This window comes from Anser anser, assembly GCF_964211835.1.
Source record: "Anser anser genome assembly, chromosome: 26".
Lineage (NCBI taxonomy): Eukaryota > Metazoa > Chordata > Aves > Anseriformes > Anatidae > Anser > Anser anser.
The window spans coordinates 8,032,530-8,053,738 of record NC_139747.1 but is presented as its reverse complement, the minus strand read 5'-3'; the positions used below and the strand labels follow the sequence as shown (position 1 = coordinate 8,053,738).

Sequence of the window (21,209 nt, the reverse complement as noted above, 5' to 3'; positions counted from 1 at the left end):
AGGGAGAAATGAGATCATGGAAATAACCGAGTCCATTCAGCACCCCTACATTCTGTTGTGTTTTTACGCCACATTGCTTTTGAGTTAATTGTCAAGTTCTCCTTCCGATTTATCCTACTACAGGTGCTGGAATACCTTGTTTAGCAGTAGTAGCACTGGCTTTCCGAGTGGAAATCATCCGTAATCCATTTTGGCCTTCCTCAGCTGGTTGCTGGACGGGAGTTTTAGTTTCTTCTCCTTCCGCAGAAAGCTGGTCTGAAGGGGAAAAATCTATTCAGTTATGCATAGGCCAGATTGTTTGTGATTATGTAGCTCATGCAATGACACTTCAGTCCATGGTTCCTATAAAAAAGCTTTTTTTTTTTTTTTTTTTTTTTTTTTAATACAGCTACACTGACCTGATGAACTCGTAAGTAGACTACCCTAGGACAAAACATCTAGGACTCTAGATTCTCTCTGCAGCTTTAACTACTACACAACATATTACTCTTCAGACAAAAAAAAAGGAATTTCCTTCCTAGTTTCACATAGAGCTTTACACAACAGACCAACTAAAGCCAAGAGGGGTTCTAAGCTTTCCTCCAACATTTCAGGTTCTGTCCACTGACTGCCAGACAAAGCCACCAGTGACCTGACCAGACTGCCTGCCCTATCGCTAGTCAGACCTCAGGTCATCTGTGATTTATACATTGATTTACAGCACAAATTCCTTCCAAGAACCAAAGACTTACACAATCATTTACAGCACAAATTCCTTCCAAGAACCAAACCATGCTCACCATCATCATCTTCATCATCATCTGCAGCATTGATTACAACTGGAGGGTGTGTAGGGCTTGGGACATTTTCCGAGTTTTCCACTTTCATCACCCGCCTTAGCTATGGAGAGGGATTGGACTGGACAGAAAGTTTGTTTTGCTGCAGTGACATCTGAGCCACTTTCAAATCATCGTCCGCGGACTCAGGCGGACTTGGCAGTGTAGCTAGAGGAAGAGGAGGATCATCAGTAATATGGCAGTTTAAAACTTTGACCACAATGCACGAAGATGGTAGCTAAGGCAGATAACCTGCACAGACAATGAATTCAGCATCTCCTTTTGCCCATCCCGCCACTGTTTACACCGTGAACAATGACTTGCCTTCAAACAACAACACATCTCCCTACCACCCAGCAGAGGACGAAACAACAGAAAGCAAACTGCAAGGCAAATATCACACAAAGCAGAGAGAAGCTGAGCATGAAAGCAGAAAACAAATACCAGCAGTACAGCAGCAGTACACTCGGTTTAGCTGACCACCTAGGACTGCAGACCTTTTCCTGCACTCACAAATGGACGGTTACCTGATGTCTCCTACACTATTGGCACCCACTAAGTAATATGCAAAATTAATTCTTCAATACTTAAAGAAAAAGGACCTAAACTCACTCTTGCTTGGTGGTAAGAAGACTCCATCGATGTAACGTCCCTTTGCGTGATGAAAAGCACAGTTGGCTTTCTGACAGCCTACTGGCTGCTTCTCCCAGTAGCAGGGAATCTCACCGCGCTTTTTCTGAAGACAGAAAGAAAGACAAGCTCGTGATAACATGCACCTAAGGTTTGCAAAGAGATGCACAGTTCCAGGTCACGACAGCGATAGGGCTGTCACAATACAGTGCTGAAACATCATTCCAAAGGTCAGTTTATCACGGAAGTATAGTATTTCCGGGCATATTCACAAAGTTTGCAGAAGCTGTAACCACTATGCACGTTTAGCCCTGTCATCATTCAGTTTGAGAAGACAGGCACTCTCAGACATCAGTTTAGGGTGGGTTAAACTAATACGCCTAGGATTATACTAGGATTATTCAGAGGGAAAAAGAACATCTTAAATTGCCTACGTTAACTCTATCCAGAACTACTTCTTGGAGACTTCGTTCTTCTGCACCTTTAACTTTCCCCACTGCTTCCTAGCCCAGGCAGCTAGAACAGCATTATCTGAAGGACTCCGGGACACAAGAGACCTGATAGATCATTATCAAGCCTGCTCTCAGGAGGCTAGTACAGCCTGTTTATTACCCCCCTGCTCCAGCAGGTTTTAGCAGTCTAGTTAGCGGTTATTCTGCATCTGTTGAGACAATACTGTCGGCGTCTAATAAAAGAAAATCTTGCTAAGACATACCTAAGGCATTGATTTTATTTCCCTCTCCTTCCTCCCACCCCCTCCCCTGCTAACAGAAACCAGTGTAATTCCAAAGCAAATGACTCTATCCTGCAAAAGCACAATCAGCACACCTACAGCACTGAAAAATGCTTTTGTTGATTTATTTTGAGAACACATCTTTAGGCACTCACGTCAATTTCCATGTGTCTGAATCGGCAGACATTCCTGAAACAACGACCCTCCTGCCACAGCGTGCAGACTGTCTCGTTCCCCAGAGCAGCTTCGCAGTGGCGGAAGGAACAGTTGTCTCCCTGTAACCAAAAGGAAACCAACAAGGAAAATATAGTACAGCCTCAAAAACGTCCATGCTACTGCCTCAGGTTGCTACGATTGAATTCAGAATCTATCTGGTTATCACGTTAACCAAAGACCAGTGTGCCTCCTCCTCCTACTCTACCCCTTCCTGAAAAAAATGAAAAAAAAAAAAAACCAAAAACAAAGCAAAGCAAAGCAAAAGAAACCCAGCCATACCTTGGTACAGGTAGAATAGAAATAGAAGTAGCAATCGTCTCCTTGTTTAGACATGCCGACAAGTTCTGATAACAAGCTCGGGTTCTCTCCACAGCGACTTCCTCTGCTCTTGGAGAGAGCTGTCTTCACCCTTGCTTGGGCTGAAAGTCTTCCACTGGCTTGTGATCAGTGAAATCTTCTTTTTAAAAGTAACCCTAAACAAAGTACCAACAAGTGAAAAATAATGAGTAACAAGCATTTTTCCAGCTTTCTTCTGTTCATCAAATTAGTCTCTTGAGGAGAGCAATGCCTTGAAATCAGCTGTTACGGGAACTAACACAATATTAAACTAAAGTTCTGTAAAGCTGCCAGGAGCTTTGTCAGCAAGTGTTCTCTTCCACGTCCTCAATAATATGCCTTGGAGCACACCTGGAAGCCTGAAAATGGAGTCACTTCTTCAAAAACCACCTGATCATACATGCAAGGCAATGATCAACTATGGCTACGAGTAACTTCTACAGAATGCAGTATGACGCGTTAAATAGCATGTTCCAGTCACTGTGGGTCTTCGAGTTCACCTACCTGGACAACCTCAGCAAAGTTATTGATCTTCAAAGACTTCCAGTTAACTTCTCCTGGAGGCCGAACCAACACTGAATCCGTGAATTAATGATAAAGGGGTAGGAAGAATTTGCCTCTCCACTTTGCCAAGGGAACCTCTCATCCACAATTCAAACGTAGGATGTGCTTTTAAACAGCTTATAACTAATGGAGGAAGCAAGTCCATCTGAACACTCTCTCAGACTGGAGACAGCCAGGGTTAGTTAGCTCTTCAAAAAATAAAAACCAAAAAAAAACCCCCACAAAACAAAACAAAAACAAAAAAAAACAGTGCCTTTAGAGATGAACTCGTGATTCAAAGTGGCTGCAAAAATGAGGATCCATCTTCCACAGCCAGACAATTTGACTTTTTTTTTTTTTTTTTTTATTCAAAATTCAGTATGTTCCAATCTCTGGTCTTCAAGATTTCTTCACCTATTAAGAAAACACTAAAACCTTTCCCCGTCTTTATTACCTGTACAGCAAAAAACACACCAGTGCATAGAAATACACAAATGTGCATACGCATACACACATATGTGTTTAGACACACACACGAGGAGTGAGTGATAGAAAGTTAGCGAGAGCGACAGTGGAAATCAGAAGTTTTGCCTTTTTGACACAGAGAGCGCGTAAAAACTCTCTCATTTTGAGGGAACTAGAAAAAAATGGAGGATCTACCAAATATTTTGATGAGTATGCCTTCGAGGCCAATGCTTTATACCATGAGTGATCTGGGGGCCAGCACACAAATATGCATACATATGTACATGCATACAGGATAAACATATCTATACACACAAGCGTGCACAGTATATGTTGTATGGTATCCATATGGAGAACAACTCGTAGCCCTGATCAGACACGTAGAGTTGCAATCAATTAACAGCAGGAAGACAGCAGATCAAGGATACAGCAAGCTTTGAGAGGCAGGGCAATGCTCACTTTGCCAGTGGCATGGCTGCATGATACCAAGAATTTTGAATTAGTTTGATTTTTTGGAAGCAATTTGTTTTCTTTCTGCGCTGTAGCAAATACCACAGGTTTGCCATCACGTGCTGTTCCCTAATCCATATATCCATCATCATCCATTGCTGCAAGATCATGAAAGGTTAGAAAAGATGACTAAGGTCCAATTTAACAGCCAATGATTTTTCAATGACCAGAGCTGCAACAGATTTTATTTAGCCACAAGCAGGTTTTTTTTTCTGATGTGAAGTCAGATATTTTGATTTTTTTTTAAGACACTAAATGTCATAAAACCTGCAACCAGACCAGATAAAGTTCAAATTAGAGTGATTCTGAATCCTTTCATTAAAATGCTGCACATTTCTGTGCAAATTATTTCTGACTCTTCTGGACAAAAGCGGATGAAATAGTTCTTACAAATTAATAATAAAAGGTTGGAACCTTTTACTCACACAAACACTAGTGAATTTTCCAGGAAGTATTATTTTGGCAGGGAATTTTCCCAAATCTAAAGTAAAGAGGGGAAAAGTTGGGTTCTCGTATTAGTTGTTGGTTTTGACTGCTTGACAAAGGGAATAAAAACAGTAGTTAAGTGCAAGGTTTCCTTCTCTTCTTTAGTATTGAGAGGAATCGTCACTTCCGACCTTTAGCACCTTCAGAAACACACTTAGTGCCATGCAGATTCCTCTGCATCTACTTCTAAAAATTACTGGTGCTCCTTAGCATGGAAGTTGGACTTGAAATCTTTTCCAGATTGAGCTCTTTTGAATGCCCAAGGAGCTCATCATTTTGCTTGTTGCCTTCCATTTTCCTGAACAGACCCAGAACGCTGTTCAGGGTATGAATGGATCTGGTCTAAGGAATGGGAAGAAAGCAAAAACCAAGGATACCTCACAGCCCTAAATGCCATAAAAAGCAGTCTCATTTTAAAAAAGATCTCCAAAGCTTTTTTTTTTTTTTTAACTGACATCTGCCAATATGGCGATCCAAGTGCTGAACAGAAACCAACTGAACTAGCCCCTGAAAGCCTGAATAAAAATGAGTAACTCTGGTGCACTCAGCAGGTCTGTAATAGAAGTTGGCAAGAGTTTTAGATTTCTTTTTTCTCCAGGGTGCTAGTAAAGTTTTTGCGTTACGAGATTTTGAACTCTTTTTGTACAAAAGAATTACAGATGCACTACAGTCACGGTAGCTGGGGGTCTGGAAATACATGCCAACAAGTGTCATAAACTTTGCCTTTGCTGAAGGAAGATAACTAGTCCAAAGAAAACCTGTCTAGTTTGTTTTACAGGCTTGTCTTTCTCAGTATGGAACAAACTGACCTCCCTGGTCTAACTTTCCAGTTGGCTATTCTGCCTTTGTCCTGGAGAGAAGAGCAAGAAGGGAACAAAATATTTTTGCACTCCAAAAAATGCATTAGGGAAGGATTATCACACCTACCTAAGGGTAATTTCTTGTTTGTTTATAAAGCACAAAGTCTTTCTCTTGGACAGTCTCTGTTGCTGGCCTGTTTTGTGCCTTCCATTTATAATAAAGGTATTAAAGATGCTTACCCCGTTTTGGTGGTTTTTTTTTTTTTTTTAGAACAGTGTAAGCAGACAGTCGGATGACAAGCAAGAAAGAACAGCATAAACTCCTTGTTGTGACCCTGCTTTTTAATCACCCAGCATCAGCCTGGCTGCAAAACAGTCTCCGCTGATTTACCTGCTTGTTAAAGCACCCCACAGGCTGCAAGTGTTGTGTGCTAGGTGTCAAACTATATTTAACGGTGCATAGGTAAACCATTCATCTTCCCATGGTCGAAGCACAGAACAGCCCCCTGCTAGCACAGCTCATCCTTGCTGTAACTGCTTTTAAACCTATTTGTTGGTAAGAAAAGAGCTCAGTACACCACCTTCACAGGGCAAAAATTCACGTGGAAGAGCAGAAAAACCCAGAAGTGCTTCCTGAACTTCACGTTACCAACAGCACCATCGGATTTAGATCCTGGCCTGGCATCCAGGATGCACGGCCTGCAAGCACTGCTGCGATGTGGAAGTGCCAAGGCAGGTTTTTGGCCTGCCCTAAAACACTTTTTTTTTTTTTTTTTTACAAACAATACAAAGAGTGTGCCAGGTATGCTGTAATGCCCGTGTGCCAGGTCAATAGAGGATATCCAAACAACAGAGGCGCTTCTCCTAATTTCCCGCGTGAAAACACTTTCACAGCATTCTTTTCACGAAGAAACCCCTCTCTATCTTCTCCAATGCTCCAGGACCTGCTGCAGCTGCAGCGGCTGCGCTGGTACAACCCGCATCTTTGACAAATCTTTTCAACAGTTCTGCTTTACCTCGGCACAGTTGAGGTCACTCCTCTTCCTCTTCCAGCTGAGGAAGCAGCTTGCGGGCTCTGCCACACGGTCGGTGCAGAAGCGAAAGCTGGGAACACAGCAGTCAAACTCTCACTGCTAACGAAGCCACCAGGGCAGAGGGCTGACACAGACCCGCCAGAGGCGAACCGTACCCGCTCTCCCTCCCGGCTGCGAGGCTCGCCGCAGCAGCCCCGACCCGAAGCGCTCACAGTGCTTTGCTTGGTGATGTCACCGATGAGTCAGAGTCCCCAGATGAGCATCTGCCTTGCCACTCTTTAATGTTGGTGTTGTTTTTTGGTTGGTTGTTTGCTTGCTTTTGAAACTTATGCAGGTTATGGTAAACCTTCAGGTAAACCACAGATCAATGGGGAAGAAGTCCCACACGAGGGAAGGCCGTGCTTTTCTTCCAGGCAATGGCGCATGCTTTAACATGCTGCATTCAACAAAGAAGCTCTCTCCATTTTGCGCAGTGGCAACAGGCACGACTGCAACACACGCACGTGTAGGCAGCACCTGCAGGTCCCAAACCCTTAACCAATTTTTAGATAGCACCAATTTTTTATGTAGTTGCTTTCCCTTCATCCATAACCCCTTTTTTCCTTTCTTTGTATCGGGTGGCTCTCCTCCATTGTTCTCTCTGTCATTTTCCTCCCCAGTGTCTGAGCAGGCACTGGGAATCGTTTCCAGAGGAAGGGTACTGCTGAAGCTACAACATTTACTCTCAGGGAAAAGAGAGTATGTGAAAGAATACATACTTCCTTTCTTTTTCCTTTTTTTTTTTTTTAAATCTCTGAAATCAACGCTGCGGCCTGGCAGCAAATAACTATGGGAGTAATGATGATTCCTCATCCTCACTGTAACGTTGTAGTTAATGTCATAAAGAAGCAATTTCCCCAGACAGTGGCCATTTGAGATGGGAAGGGGCAGTAAGAGGAAGTTTTCCTTAGACTAGCTCTTCCCCCAGAACACCTCGCCATCCAGCAACAAATTCAATTCACCTGCTCCGCCTGATCAGTCAAACGCGCGTCCGACTCCAGCACACGCCACAGCGGTGGTTCTGACGTGGTTTGAGAATCACCTATCCGCAGAATATCTCGGGTTTGTACACTCAAATAACGCAGTCTTTTCCAAATAAGGCCCAGAGCTCACACTCCGAGTGCAGCCTAACAACACCAGAGGGCCGGTAGGCTAAACATTCCCATCCTGGCAACAGGACTGACCCGGGCAACAGTAAGCATCCCTTCTGCACTTTCATCGTGAACATCAGCATAAGGAAACAGAGACCTCCTCGATCCAAGTTTGAACAAACCCAAGCGGGTTTGAACAACCCAAGCGGGTTGTTTTCAGCAAACTAACGGAGAAATTAAGGTGACAACCGCGTGCATCCAGAGTTAGTCAGATCCCGAAGGCAGTTCCTTTGGGAAACGCAGGAGCAGCGCGCCAGATGACGGCTACCTTACAGCGCACCCCTCAGAGGCACTGCTACGAAAGGAAGGCATAAGGTTGGAACTCAAAATAACTCGCAAGGCGGGTTAAGGGGGAAGCTTTAATTTCCTGAGCAGAACCTCCCCCCTGAAGACAGCCCAGGGACTCTTTGCTTCCCCAGGGAGACGGCAGGGACAGGGCAGGGAGGTGGGATGGAGGGACACAGGGCCAGATGGACGGCCAGACGGCCGGATGGATGGACAGACGGCCAGACGGACGGCCAGACGGCCCAAAAGGCCTGAGCAAGGGCTGAGGAGCGGGAGGGAAGGGCAGGGCGAGGGGAAGGGCGGCCCTGGGCCTGACAGGGCACCTTGGGCCTAACCCCGGGCAGCAGCTCCCCGTCTCACAGGGCCCGCGGGGGGCTGCCTGTAACAGGAGATGCGGGCAGGTAAATTTTACAAGCACTGCATCACAAATACCCTGCAACACCTGAACTATTCACTGGGGCAGCCTCCTTCCTCACCTCCTGAAAGCTCCAGCTGGCAAACCAAGGACAAAATGAAAGGCAGATGTGGAGGACCTCGTAAGATACTGTTTTGTTCCCTACGTGCCCACTGCTGGTGACACGTAATGCCTCCTGTTCCCGAACGACATTGGCACGTTACATCTTTACTACATGCTGAAAGGAACTCAGCAACTTGAACACAACTTAGAATTACCCATCCCGGCAGCAGGCTGTCCAGCTGAAGCTGCTTTAGCCAATCAAGTGTGTCGTGCTGCCCCTCAAAGGTTTCTTCCTGGGAACGTCTGCTGTGACACTCCTGACGTATTACTTCTCGGAATGGCAGAACTGCGCTGGGTAGGCCCCACAGCAAGACTCGTATTTCTGTCCTTCCCTTTCAGGAAAGGATCTCCCACCTTGAATTTATTAATTTTCATGATGATGATACACAAATTGAAGTTTTGAAAAACTGAATGCTGATTAACAGATTTCTAGCACAGCCTGTGCATCAAAATTCATTTCTCTCCATTTAGGTAATCTTAGTTTCTGAGTTACAGTTACAGTCAAAATTTTTCTTCTTCGATTTTTTTCTTTTTCTTTTTTTTTTTTTTTTTGTGATCAGAAAAACGAGGGGACTGGCTGTCCCAAGTCAGCCGGGGAACTTCTCTTTGGTCGATGCATCAAGCAACTCAGCTCTCTTGGGGAAACTTAAATAGAAAAGACAGATCTCCAAACGGATAAAAAAAATAAATCAAATGGTAAAAACCCAACCGACACATCTGATACCCCAGCTTATTGAACAGCACAAGGGTTTAATCTACAGGCTCTGTCCAAAGCAGCAAGAAGTGACAGATTTAATCTGAACCAGTTGCCCGCTCTCACTCTCTGATCTGGAGACGTTATTGGACAAGCATGCGTAGCAGTAACACTTGTAAACACTGGGTTACTGCACCACAGCCCCAAATCCCTCACGGGCCCACTAAGATACTTTTACTGACTGATCCACAATAAGCACTCCCAAAAAGATTCTCAACAAGTTAAACCCTGTTTAGAAAGAATCTGAGGAACCTGTCACTGCAGCAACAAAGGGCTGCAATTGCATGCAAAATCTCCAACACCCTCCTTAGCACCCTGCTAGCTCAAGGACTGTGTGGGGCTTCCGTGCCCTGAACGAGTCCACCCTGGCCACGTAATGCAGATGTAATGGTCAAGAAAGCACATAGCGTTATCGAAACTTATCAGATCCACAGCAAAAAGAAAAGCCCACGCTTCTATATTTCTCCTCCTTCTCCATTCACAGAAGGAAGAGACTGAAAACAAGCAGATTTGTGGTTTACATTTACAGTTAATGTGAAAAATGGCTATTTGTGAAATACATCACGTATTGTTTCAAGCTACAAACAACTCGCTCCCACAAAGGAAGGACTTTTGACCTCAGCATGCAACCCCAGTTACAAATAACTTCCTATCTACCAGCGGGCCGCGTTCCCCTGGCACTCAGTCACTCCGCAGCACGGCAGCCACCTTTGTTCTAAGGATGGCAAATTCTACTTAGAAACGCTCTGTAGAAGAGTGATGCTGTCCCCTTTTAACACGATACGGCCTGCAGCACAGAGAAGGGAAAGAGGGGATTAGAGAGAGCCCAGAACCTGAGAATAATCTCGTGTTTTCAGAAAGTGTTTCGTGTGGTTGAGCAGGGTTTTGCCCATCATGCAGAGTGCAGGCCGCCTGGTATTACACGTTCCAAAGGCCAGAACTGGTCTCAGGCAGGGACAGATTCTCCTTCATTCAGCAAAATCAGCAGCTCAAAAATCATCAGGGACAGAGATGTAGCCAGGAATTGCTCACTGAACTTCAACAGCAAGGCTCGTCACACGGTTGATACCTCTCAGTGCTGCTACCTAGAAGGCTCACCCGGGCAGGTTTCAGACCGCGCGTCACTCGGGTTGCACAGACACACGACACACCCAGCTGTTTCCTTGATTTTGTCTTGGAGTGAATCTCCTCTGCGTCGTCCAGCGCCAAATTCACGTACTCGTCAAAGCCCTAGAAATCGGCAACAGTGGCAATTAGTTCAGCAACAACACGAACCATCGTCAGCTTTGCTGAGCCAGGCTGGACAATGAAGACTAATTGTTAGAGAAGCACGATTTCTTTTTTCCCTTGGGCTAGTTTTTCTTGACAAGAAAAAATAGGATTGTGAATGAGGGAAAACAAACTAACGACGTAACGTGGGGTCGTGCTGACACTCACGATGATGCAGCCTTCTATCTGCACGTTCACTTGCTCAGCCACACCTGGATCCTCGAGCTCTGCAGAACGAAGGAGGAGAGTAAATTGGAACACAAACACCGCGAGCAGTTTTGTTCTCTCTCGTGTGTTCAGAAATACCCGCTAACCATAGCCGCTAGAGCTCCCAAACACTCCAAGGAGCAACTCTCAGGGGCAGTTTCAATTAACAGTCTGACATTTTAGAGTCTTATATGACTGGGTGAATACTACACGTTTGCTGAAGGACACGTTTCCAGTCACAAGGGAACACTCCTGCAAGCCCGGCTGCACGATGCCACTCCCGTTAACACGAGGGCGAAACGCCGGGCTGCGCAGCAGCTCCTTGTACCCACCAGCACGCCGCACAGCTCTCCATTCCCCACAAACCTGCCCCGAGCAACGGGTGGGAGCCGAAAACTCAGCGAGGGAGATCCCCGGACCCTCCCCGCTCCCCCCACCCCCCCCAAATCCCCATCCCCATCCCCTCCCCGTCCTCTCCCCGCGCTACTCACGCTCTGCAGGTAGCGGAAGATGAGGTTCCGGGGCGCTGCGTGAAGGGCTCAGCACGGGGACAAGAGCTCCAGGCCCGGGACAAGGCCTCAGGACAAGGCCTCAAACCCTGCAACGAGGCCCCAGGGCCCCGGGACAAGGCCTCAAGGCCCGGGCCGAGACCCCTGAGGCCGGGGCCGCCCCCCACCCACTCCCCCGTCGCTCCCCGGCCGCAGGAAGGCTACGATGGGCTGCACCATCACCTTCTGCACCTTCTGGTCCTGCCCGCGGTACGCCATGGCTGCCGCCGCCTCGCTGCTCCCGCCGCCCCTGCTGGGCCGCCTCCGGAAGCCCCTGAGGCCGGGCGGGAGCGCGCAAGGGACGCTGGGATGCTGGAGGAGCGTGGGGGGGCCGCTCTAGCAGGCCGGGAGGACCGCGTCTCTATGGTTGCAGGCAGGGGTCCCTGCGCCAGCTTTATTGGCGAGCAGCGAGGCTGGGGGGGGGGAGGGGGGCAAGACAGCCTTAAATAAAATACGAATATAAAAAGTGTTATAAATGGCTGAGTGCCAAATAGGATTACAATCAAAGTTTACAATTTATTAAATGCATAGAGGCAAGCAAGCAGCGCTGGGTGCGCCGGGAGTCTCTGCTCCCCCAGGACGCACACCTGTTACGTAAGGCGGCTGGTTTTGATGCTCCCAGGCTAATACATATTCATTACTACTTCGAGAAGAGGCAGGGTTATTAGAATTGGTTTCCGGAATCCGAAACCCCTCCCAGGGGCGCCTGCGTACCAGTCTCTGGTGGTCTCTCGGGGCTTGCTCGGGCTGAATGCTGGTTGTCTTCCTCTCAGGCTTTTGTCCTTCAATTGTCCTTCAGCTCCCCCTTCCTCCTCGTTTGGGAGCCTCTACGCCGGATTTCAGAAACTCTAGCAACATCCCCTGCAGTAGTCAGCACTTTTCCCTAAAAACCTGTTGTGGTTTAACCCGGCTGGCAGCTGAACACCACACAGCCATTCGCTCACCCTCCCCCCTCCCTCTCTGGGATGGGGGAGAGAAACGGGAAAGTGAAGCCGGTGAGTTGAGATAAAGACAGTTTATTAAGACAGGAATATAATAATAACAATAATAATAATAATAGTGACAATGATAATAGTATTAACAATAATAATGTGTAAGAAAACAAGTGATGCACAATGGAATTGCTCACCACCCGCGGACCGATGCCCAGCCTATTCCCGAGCAGCCGGCCCCCCCACCCCGGCCAGCCACCCCTATATATTGTTTAGCATGACGTCAGATGGTATGGAATACCCCTTTGGCCAGTTTGGGTCAGCTGTCCTGGGTCTGTCCCCTCCCAGCTCCTGCTGCACCCCCAGCCTGCTCGCTGGCAGGACAGAGCGAGAAGCCGAAAAGTCCTTGGCCTGGTGTAAACACTGCTCTGCAACAATTAAAACATCAGCATGTTATCAGCGCTCTTCTCATCCTAATCCAAAACATAGCACCCTACCAGCTACTATGAGCTACTTAACTCTGTCCTAACTGGAACCAGGACAGATATCCACCCCTTATTCCATACCATTTATGTCATGCTCAGGTTACACTCTGTCCAATACATTCTAATTAATCACCATTTTCATCTATGATATATAGCAATCATGGTAGTGATGACATACATTATTATATAATAATTAACATACTACAATTCAACTCATAGGCTATTCTCACCCAGTATCAAATCCCCTTGAGGTACACACCGGACCTCCCCATTCTTTTGCATTACCCACCAAGTGCATCCAGGTCCCTGAGCAAAAGCAATTCCACGAATGGGTTTGCCTTTTCCTGAGGCAGGAGTAGCCCGGACTGTTTTACCCAGCATGTTTCTTACGTGCACTACAGGAACTTTATCCCCTTCTACAGTGCGTAACAGGTTTGATTGGGCAGGTCCAGCTCGGTTGGCAGATCCCCTGGTATTGACTAACCAGGTGGCCTTTGCCAAATGTGTATCCCAATTTTTGAATGTCCCAGCACCCATTGCTTTCAGCGTAGTCTTCAACAGTCCATTGTATCGTTCAACTTTTCCAGAGGGTGGTGCATGATAGGGGATGTGATACACCCACTCAATACCATGTTCTTTGGCCCAAGTGTCTATAAGGTTGTTTCGGAAATGAGTCCCGTTGTCTGACTCAATTCTCTCTGGGGTGCCATGTCGCCATAAGACTTGCTTTTCAAGGCCCAGGATAGTGTTCCGGGCGGTGGCATGGGGCACAGGATATGTTTCCAGCCATCCGGTGGTTGCTTCCACCATTGTAAGTACGTGGCGCTTGCCGTTGCGGGTTTGAGGGAGTGTGATGTAATCAATCTGCCAGGCCTCTCCATATTTATATTTCAGCCATCGTCCTCCATACCAAAGAGGTTTTGACCGTTTGGCTTGCTTGATTGCAGCACATGTTTCACAGTCATGAATAACCTGTGCTATAGTGTCCATGGTCAGGTCCACCCCTCGATCACGAGCCCATCTGTAGGTTGCATCTCTACCTTGATGGCCTGAGGTGTCATGGGCCCATCGGGCTATAAATAATTCACCTTTATGTTGCCAGTCCAGGTCCACCTGAGCCACTTCAATCTTAGCAGCCTGATCCACCTGCTGGTGGTTTTGATGTTCTTCAGTAGCCCGATTCTTGGGCACATGAGCATCTACATGGCATACCTTTACAACCAGGTTCTCTACCCGGGCAGCAATATCTTGCCACAATGCCGCAGCCCAGATGGGCTTGCCCCTGCGCTGCTAGTTGTTCTGCTTCCATTGCTGTAACCACCCCCACAGGGCATTTGCTACCATCCATGAATCAGTATAGAGATAGAGAACTGGCCACTTTTCTCGTTCAGCAATATCTAAAGCCAGCTGAATGGCTTTCACTTCTGCAAACTGACTCGATTCACCTTCTCCCTCAGCAGCTTCTGCAACTCGTCGTGTAGGACTCCATACAGCAGCTTTCCATCTCCGATGCTTTCCCACAATACGACAGGACCCGTCAGTGAACAAGGCATATGTCTTCTCATTTTCCGGTAGCTTGTTGTACAGTGGGGCTTCTTCAGCACGAACCACCTCCTCCTCTGATGATATCCCAAAGTATTTGCCTTCTGGCCAGTCCATAATCACCTCCAAGATTCCTGGGCGACTGGGGTTTCCTATTCGAGCCCGCTGAGTAATCAGTGCAACCCACTTGCTCCATGTAGCATCAGTTGCATGATGTGTAGAGGGGACCGTTCCTTTGAACATCCAGCCTAGTACCGGCAGTCGGGGTGCCAGGAGGAGCTGCGCTTCAGTACCGACCACTTCCGAAGCAGATCGAACTCCTTCATATGCTGCCAATATCTCCTTTTCAGTTGGAGTATAGCGGGCTTCAGATCCTCTGTATCCCCGACTCCAAAACCCCAGGGGTCGACCTCGAGTTTCCCCAGGTTCTTTCTGCCAGAGGCTCCAGGTGGGACCATTCTCCCCGGCTGCGGTGTAGAGCACATTCTTTACATCTGGTCCTGTTCGGACTGGCCCGAGGGCTACTGCATGAACTATTTCCTGCTTAATTTGTTCAAAGGCTTGTCGTTGCTCAGGGCCCCATTCAAAAGCATTCTTCTTACGGGTTACTTGGTAGAGCGGGTTTACAATCAGACTGTAATTTGGAATATGCATTCTCCAAAACCCCACGACACCTAGGAAAGTTTGTGTTTCTTTTTTGCTAGTTGGTGGAGACATAGCTGTTATTTTGCTGATCACATCCATTGGGATTTGACGACGTCCATCTTGCCATTTTATTCCTAAAAACTGGATCTCTCGTGCAGGTCCTTTAACTTTATTCTGTTTTATGGCAAAACCGGCCTTCAGAAGGATTTGGACTATTTTCTTCCCTTTCTCGAAAACTTCTTCTGCAGTGTCACCCCACACAATGATGTCATCGATGTACTGCAGGTGTTCAGGAGCTTCCCCCTGCTCCAGCGCAGACTGGATCAGTCCATGGCAAATGGTAGGGCTGTGTTTCCACCCCTGGGGCAGCCGATTCCAAGTATATTGGACTCCCCTCCAAGTGAAAGCAAACTGTGGCCTGCACTGTGCTGCTAGAGGGATGGAGAAAAATGCATTAGCGATATCAATTGTGGCATACCACTTGGCTGCCTTTGATTCCAGTTCATACTGGAGTTCTAGCATGTCCGGCACTGCAGCACTCAGTGGTGGCGTGACTTCGTTCAGGCCACGATAGTCCACTGTTAGTCTCCACTCACCATTAGACTTTCGCACTGGCCATATGGGACTATTAAAAGGTGAATGAGTCTTGCTGATCACTCCTTGGCTCTCCAGTTGACGAATTAGCTTATGGATGGGACTCAGGGAGTCTCGGTTGGTGCGATATTGCCACCGGTGCACAGTTGTGGTAGCGATTGGCACTTGCTGTTCTTCAACCCTCAGCAACCCCACAACAGAAGGGTCCTCTGAGAGACCAGGCAAGGTAGACAACTGTTTAATGTCCTCTGTCTCCAAGGCAGCTATGCCAAAAGCCCAGCAGAACCCTTTTGGGTCCTTGAAATATCCTCTTCTAAGATAGTCTATGCCAAGGATGCACGGAGCATCTGGGCCAGTCACAATACGGTGCTTTTGCCACTCATTGCCGGTTAGACTCACTTCAGCCTCCAATACAGTTAACTGCTGGGATCCCCCTGTCACACCATAAATACAGATGGGCTCTGGCCCTGTATAGCTTGATGGCATTAGAGTACATTGTGCACCGGTGTCTACCAAAGCCTTATACTTCTGTGCGTCTGACGTGCCAGGCCATCGAATCCACACAGTCCAATAAACTCGATTGTCCCTTTCCTCCCCCTGTCTGGAGGCAGGGCCCCTCTAGTCCTGGTCAGAATCTTCGTTTCTGTGTCTAAAGGACTGCCTGCTGGAAGTTGGAGCAGCAAACTTTTCAGAGAATTCCTTTTTCCCAATTGTTTTCCTTTGCAATTCACGTACCCATGCCTCTAGGGTCGCAGTAGATTTTCCATCCCATTTTCTCATGTCCTCTCCATGGTCACGTAGGTAAAACCACAGGGTGGCGCGGTGTGTGTGCCCACCATATTGTCTTCCTTGCATAGATGAATGTTTACCCCTAATAGCTGAGACACTGGTTTGTACAGGTGGGGAGGAAAATAATCTCTCTTCAAGTTGGTGGATCTTTTCAGAAAGTTTCTCCAAAGTATTCTCTTTTAGCTGGTGGACACTGGTTCGTGCAGGTGGAGGGGAAGATAAATTCTCTTTAAGTTGGTGGACCTCTTCAGAGAGTTTCTCCACAGCCGAGACACAGGCCTGTAGGGAAGAGGAGAGATTTCCTTCGTACTGCCGGAGTAATTTAGCCACTTCATTCACTGGGGGATTCTCCTCCGCTTTCCAGGCTATTATTGCCAATGAGCTGGCATATGATGATGGTGCACTCCGTACAAACTTCCGCCACATAGGTGGTGTACACTGGACTGCATCTGGATCTGCGGATGTTTGTGCGTCGTCTAGGTCCTTATAAATTACTTCCCGTATGGCCAATTCCCTCAGGTACTGAATTCCCTTCTCCATGGTGGTCCATTTGCCTGGTAGACATACAAGTTCTTCCTTGAAGGGATACCTTTCCTGCACAGCTGACAGGAGACGCCTCCAGAGACTGCGAGATCGTGCTCCATCTCCAATTGCTTTGTCAATGCATGCATCCCTAGCAAGGGATCCCAGCCGCCTGGCTTCCTTGCCCTCTAATTCCACATAATTGGCTCCAGTGTCCCAGCACCGGAGCAGCCAGGTGACAAGCTGCTCACCTATACAGCGACCAAAATCTTTTCGCACATCTCGTAGCTCACGCTGGTATAGAGTCCGGGTAATTACTGTTGATTTTTCGACATCCCCATTCTCATCTTCAGTCTCCTGCACCTTTGATGGCCCAGCCTCGTCTTCACTATGCCCAGACTTAGCAGAAGACTGTTTGCGTTGTAAACGACCTGAGCCTCTATACCATTTCTTCACCTTGTCTACAGGGGCAACTTGCACTGCTACAGCTCGTTTCTCTAACCCAGACACAGGGTCTGCCACAGGGGTTGGAATACCCTCTGCGGGGTCAACTTGCACTGCTACAGCTCGTTTCTCTGACCCAGACACAGGAGTGGGAGCAGCTGCAGGAGCTGGAGCGGCTGCAGGGGCTGGAGCGGCTGCAGGAGCTGGAGCTGGAGCGGCTGCAGGAGCTGGAGCGGCTGCAGGAGCTGGAACTGGAACGGCTGCAGGAGCTGGAACTGGAGTGGCTGCAGGAGCTGGAGCGGCTGCAGGAGCTGGAGCGGCTGCAGGAGCTGGAACTGGAGCGGCTGCAGGAGCTGGAGCGGCTGCAGGAGCTGGAGCGGCTGCAGGAGCTGCAGCTGGAGTGGCTGCAGGAGCTGGAGCTGGAGCGGCTGCAGGAGCTGGAGCGGCTGCAGGAGCTGGAACTGGAATGGCTGCAGGAGCAGGAGCGGCTGCAGGAGCTGGAGCGGCTGCAGGAGCTGGAGCTAGGTTGCTAGTAGCATCAATTGCAGCTCGATAGGCACAAGCCAGACCCCAGCACGCTACAGTGATTTGTGTCACTTTGGAACTGCCAGAGTCATGACACCTTTTTTTCAAGCATTCTGCCAGCTTTTTAGGATTTTGCAGTTGTTCAGGGGTGAATGTCCAAAACACTGGAGGTGACCACTGCTCTAGAAACCTGCCCATATCCTCCCACACTCCCTGCCACTCGCAACTATCCCGCCTCAAGACAGATCTCCGGATGAGATTCCTAAGTAGTTGTTTAACCCTCAACAAAACCTGAAGCGCATTCAGGAGACATAACAACAAGAGCAGGCTGGTCTGAGTATCCCAAGGATATTCAACATCTCGGAGAACCACCGTAACTAGCTCGGGGGATAAGAGGGTGGTGGTGAAGGAGAAAGGGAGAGTGAACAGGTAGGGAAACATGTCTTCCCCTGTCCCCTTCACAGATGGGCTCCCTAACGAAAACAGGCAATAGGTGTAATTGCTAATAGTTTCCGAGATATGGTTTCCAAAGTATAGAGTCGACGTCAGTGCTGAGTACAAATACCAGGTTAAAGTCGTGACCAGATATTTCATCATTTCATAAGCCATTGTTACACCGCACAGTACCATAACAATCTTAAACCAGGGCCCGGAAAGGATAAACAGTGCAACAGGGAGCACATACAGAAAGTAACGCACCATAAAACTCAATTTGGAATACAGGTACAGCAGACTGGAGATTAAGGCAATCAACATCGTGACTAGCAACTATTAAGCAGGTCCAATACTTATACCAATATTAGTTTAACACACTCTGGTCAGATTTGTCGATATCTCAACCCTTCGTGCCCCACGTTGGGCGCCAAAAGGACTGTTGTGGTTTAACCTGGCTGGCAGCTAAACACCACACAGCCGTTCGCTCACCCTCCCCCCTCCCTCTCTGGGATGGGGGAGAGAAACAGGAAAGTGAAGCCGGTGAGTTGAGATAAAGACAGTTTATTAAGACAGGAATATAATAATAACAATAATAATAATAATAGTGATAATGATAATAGTATTAACAATAATAATGTGTAAGAAAACAAGTGATGCACAATGGAATTGCTCACCACCCGCGGACCGATGCCCAGCCTATTCCCGAGCAGCCGGCCCCCCCACCCCGGCCAGCCACCCCTATATATTGTTTAGCATGACGTCAGATGGTATGGAATACCCCTTTGGCCAGTTTGGGTCAGCTGTCCTGGGTCTGTCCCCTCCCAGCTCCTGCTGCACCCCCAGCCTGCTCGCTGGCAGGACAGAGCGAGAAGCCGAAAAGTCCTTGGCCTGGTGTAAACACTGCTCTGCAACAATTAAAACATCAGCATGTTATCAGCGCTCTTCTCATCCTAATCCAAAACATAGCACCCTACCAGCTACTATGAGGGAAAATTAACTCTGTCCTAACTGGAACCAGGACAAAACCCCTTTGTTCTCTTATCACCTAGACCCGGGCCTCAATGTTAACCCTTCAAATCCCTTAGTGACACGAATTGCTGGACCATTCCTTACAAAAGGAAGGATAAAATATGTAGAGGAGCAATGGCACACGTGAAAGCCCAGCGCCGCGGGCAGAGGCAGCGAAGGTTGACGGCAGAACAGTGCTCGGTTTGAACACGGAGAGGGAAAGCGAGGGGAAGGTGGCCGAAGCCGGCCGCAGTCTCTGAGCTCTCCTCCTCCTGATTGTTTTCTCTCAAAGCCATTTCTGTCTGTGTGCGGGCACCCGGAGCCGGCAGAAGTCCCCGTGAAGTCCTTCGGCAGGACGGAGGGCTGCGTGGGCTCCAGTGAGAGAGGGAGTTAGGAGAATCTTATCAAGTAGAGATAGAGCGCTGACGGCATTAAACTAGGATGCTACTTAGTGTCTTTGCTAGCTATGGTGCATTGTGCCAATTAACTAAAGCAAGAAGCCTTGGGCCCCTTACCAAGGTCAGTCTCCTAATAAGAGAGTGAGCCTATCTTAAGAAACTGGGAGAAACTGGTCCTGCAGGTGCACAAGAGCCAAGGAGCAACTGAGTCTGTGCAAAGACAAGAGGTCAACTAGCGGTGACGAGGAAGAGTCATCAATCTTCATGCCCACGACCTCCCATGCTGCCCAGCGCTGAATAAACATACCTACTTTACAGTCTCACTGATTGTGGAGTCCCTTTTCCGCAAGTCACTAGCAGCGGTTTCTTCCGCAGAGGTTTTCCCAGAGCCGCTTCAAAGCTTCCCTCGCGGAGCTGGGGCGTCGCAGGGGGTCGTCAAAGCACGCACGCACACACACACACACGCACACACACACACACACAGGCGTTGTTGTCCAAACAGAAAGTATTTACAACAAATTCGACAAGCGGTTTTCCTCTGCCAGCAGCAAATGCCTGAGGGCCCCTACAGCTTCACAAATCATAGCACAAAGAGCCTAAAGTTCCTCTAAAATTTAGGGAAATGATTCAAAATAGATCTGCTAGGGGAAAACGATCACTGGCGGCAGGGTACACAATACATGCGAGTCTCAGCTCTCCTCCGCAGGGTCAGTGCCCACGCCCAAGTGCGACGCTGATGGCACCCGAACATTTGCTGTAGCAGGCAGCAGAGCCAGCAGCTCAGGGGAGCAATTTTAAAAACCAGGAGGCACTTAAACCAACCCTTAATTGACCCAGTTACTGCAGGAGAGTCCCGACTACTCGCCCTGGAGTCCTACTGTCACCAGCAAAAAGCACCAACCAAAGCTTGGGGGAACTTTGGTACAGCACAAGAGAAGGGAGTGGGGGTAGCGTAGCCGTATCGCAGAGCTGCTGCTTTTCACACCATTTTATCATCCCTGATAATTGAAAGTAAGGCCGGGTGGGCTGACCCCACCACCACCACTCCTGGCAGCATGTTTGGTCCACAACGCTAGAATAATTATTTTGCTCCCTCCCGTCCCTACAGCTTCATCATCTGAAAAGATTACAGTCAAAACAATGGCATACACAAATAAAAGTCAAGAGTTGACATAGTAACTCCGGGATTTGGGTATCAACTGTCCGAGAAATCAGAACACCCAGGCTTCAAAATGTGCCCAACATCGAGCTGTGCCAAGGGGGGCGGAAGGAAGAAGCTTTCCGTTTAAGCCTTCAGAGCATCGCTCCATCACTACGTCAATTCACAGCCACCACAGCGTGCCGATGGACATCTTTCTGTGCCAAAAGAAACAAGTGCTTTGTCCTCTTGATATCAAAGGTAGCCACCTATAGTTACGGAACCATGCACAAGACCTTAACTCTGACCAGCAGGAAAACTTAGGACAACTGAGTGCAGATCCTGCCAATTTCTACCAGTTCCAACTGTGCTTTAAGTCTCATTGCAAAGCCTCAGTTAGAAAAAGGATCACCT

The 21,209-nt window shown here is 48.0% G+C and overlaps 1 protein-coding gene across 10 annotated transcripts; it reads right to left on the bottom strand.

The window, feature by feature from the left end:
• Positions 1-354: 354 nt before the first annotated feature.
• LOC310886755 (zinc finger CCCH domain-containing protein 11A-like) lies at positions 355-13,482 on the bottom strand. Of its 10 annotated transcripts, none has more exons than XR_014575467.1 (6): positions 11,282-13,482; positions 10,752-10,810; positions 10,384-10,544; positions 2,334-2,867; positions 1,428-1,551; positions 355-983 (listed from the first exon to the last, which is right to left on the bottom strand). XR_014575467.1 is itself a non-coding variant. In XM_083811753.1 (6 exons), the coding sequence occupies exons 3-6, from the start codon at positions 2,725-2,727 to the stop codon at positions 880-882; spliced, it is 402 nt and encodes a 133-aa protein (XP_083667879.1). In that variant the 5' UTR covers positions 2,728-2,867; positions 10,384-10,810; positions 11,282-13,482; the 3' UTR covers positions 355-879. The 10 variants fall into 10 exon arrangements, 3 of the variants coding, with proteins under 3 accessions (XP_083667879.1, XP_083667880.1, XP_083667881.1); XR_014575470.1 differs by having other exon boundaries at positions 11,522-13,482; XR_014575472.1 differs by lacking the exon at positions 10,752-10,810 and having other exon boundaries at positions 2,334-2,453; positions 2,674-2,867; positions 11,522-13,482.
• Between the last annotated feature and the right edge of the window lie 7,727 nt (positions 13,483-21,209).